The 2342-nt window shown below is 59.4% G+C and overlaps 1 protein-coding gene across 1 annotated transcript; it reads right to left on the minus strand.

Moving 5' to 3' along the window:
- Positions 1-12: 12 nt before the first annotated feature.
- On the minus strand, positions 13-2007 carry SPRG_18382 (hypothetical protein; the record flags this gene model as incomplete). The annotated part of the gene is made up of 1 exon (XM_012357819.1): positions 13-2007. A coding segment is annotated over one exon (1995 nt), but the record flags the coding sequence as incomplete, so codon positions are not given.
- Between the last annotated feature and the right edge of the window lie 335 nt (positions 2008-2342).

Genomic DNA, 2342 nt, shown 5'->3' on the forward strand with positions numbered 1-2342 from the left:
GCCCGTGCAGACGACGACGCTCTCGTCCGGAATCTTGCCAATCGCCGCGTGCAGATACCGCTCCAGCGTCACGTACGCGTGGTAAAAGCCCGAGTGCACTTGCACAAAGTGCCGGGTGCCTTTACCCTTGGTGCGTTTTCGGATCTTCTCCGATGCGTAGGCCGTGCCGGGCAGCCGAATCTGGCGCGACTTGAGGTCCGTCGCGGCGTTCTTGATGCTACCAGTGCCCCGGAAAGCGAGCACGTAGCGCTCCTTGCGCTCTTCGTAGACAAGCACGCCGTTGGTGTCGGTCGGGGCGTCGTGAAAGGCAGCGAGGAGCGTGCAGTCGAGGACGTCGAGGTCCGGAATGTCTTTGCCGAGGTGCCCACAAGAGGACGGCGAGTGGCGGCGGTGCAAGTGCGAGGTGTAGTAACTAGCCACCGAGAGGTTGAGCATCGTCACCGCTGTCTCGAGGCAAAAGACGGACGGCGACGGCGACGACGCCTCGGTGAGGGAGAACGCCGTCGAGGTTTCGTCGAGAACGCTCGACGAGGGCGGCAATGGGAGGTAGCAGATGAGGACGATCCACGCAAACATTTGATCGCGAATGAGGCCCGCGAGCGTAAGCGCTTGCTGTGCGTTGGGCACGGAGGTGCTCGAATCGGTCGGACTCGACGCGCCGACAACCGCCAAGCGGCGGATGAGACTGTAGGCCGACGCGATCGCAAACTGCACGACCAAGATCGAAATGACGCCGTACGTCGTGTACTCGAACGTCGCGCTGCGGTACGGCTGGCGACGCACGCGCTGCCCTCGGCGGTATGCGAGCCAGAGCACCATGACACACTGCACGAAAAACTCGAGCCACGTGTTCAAGTACAAGAGCGCGATGATGAACGACGGCGACGACGCGATCTGACTGGCGCCTTGGACAACCGTGAGGGCCGCGACCGCAACCACCTTCTTGGTGTAGAATCGCAACGTGCGACTTGGGTTGGTGGTCGCCATGCCGTCGCAGAAGAGCAGCACCGCGAGCCGACACCCGTTCTTGCCGAGAAGCCGCACCCAAAATGCGATCTGACGGAAGGTCTCGTCGACGGTCAAGCCGTCTGTGACGGCCTTGTAGACCGCGACTTCGTATGGGACACAGCTCCAGAGCAAGAGTGCCAAAAGATGCAGTTGGACCCAGTCCCACTGCGGCAGCGTCTGCCCCGGGATGGCAACCGCTCGGATGCGCATGCGAAAGTAGATTCCACACGAGATGTTGATGACCGTCACGAGCGAGCCGACGATCGTCATCATGTACAGCGCCGTGTACCCCGTCCGAGCGTGGACGGTGAAGGGAGCTGTATCGCTCATTGAGACGTTGATAAACACGCTGCTGTACAGGTCGACCTTGAGCCGGTACAGCACGCGGTATGCGATCGGAAAGGGCGACGACGCAATCGACTGGCTGCTGCTGGGCGACCAGTTGAGACTCTCGAACGGAATCACTTGCGTCTGCGACGGCGTGTCGGGGAAGGCAAAGATGGTAATGTTGCCGAGTCCAGTTGTTGCGTTTATAAGGATCGCATCGAGGTAGGCCAACGAGCTTGACATGATGTCGAGACTGATCGTCTCCGTCGTCGGCGACACTTCGAGCAGCGCGGACGAGACGGCCGTCACGGGCGGCGTCGCAAACGTGCTCGAGGTGCGGTCCAGGACGATCGTGAAGACGAGGACGACCGTGACGATGTAGTAGACGGCGAGGACGCCGAAGACGCGCGCTTTTGACATGGTTTGGATGCGGATGCGCGGCGCCGACAGTGGCCGCAGCAGCTCGGCTTTCCACGCGCACGTTGCATTCAATAGCTTTTCGTGCTTGGCGAGGTGCTTGAGCTCGGCGGCAATGATGGACTTCAACTTGCCGAACGCCTGTGGTTCGCGTGGTTTATCATCTTGGGATGGAAACGTCGAGCTCACCTTGAAAGATGCTTGCAAAGCGATCACGAGCGACCGGCGCTTCGGGCGAATCGCCGCCGTTTGCATAACCAAACGAATGTGAAAGTGTGCACCAGTGGTCTAAAGATAATGTGGCGTTTCAGCGTCGACGCCGACACATCTGACGAAGAGAACTTAAACTCTTGGATCCGGAAGGTATCCGGCGGTCTCCATCTTGCATCGGCAGTGTAAAAATACATCGCTACCATCATCAAATTTTGATGATGGTATCGGTCGTCGATTTGTGCGACGAGAATGGGTCAAAGTATAACCTAGTGCTCGACGTGAGTGATGATGAGGACAACTCCGCAACCGTCGACTCAGCCGAAGCCGTGAGCACCCGTGCCTACGAGGCCTGGAGAGAGAAGAAGATCAACTTCGTC

The sequence above is a fragment of the Saprolegnia parasitica genome, assembly GCF_000151545.1.
Source record: "Saprolegnia parasitica CBS 223.65 unplaced genomic scaffold supercont2.1160, whole genome shotgun sequence".
Lineage (NCBI taxonomy): Eukaryota > Oomycota > Saprolegniomycetes > Saprolegniales > Saprolegniaceae > Saprolegnia > Saprolegnia parasitica.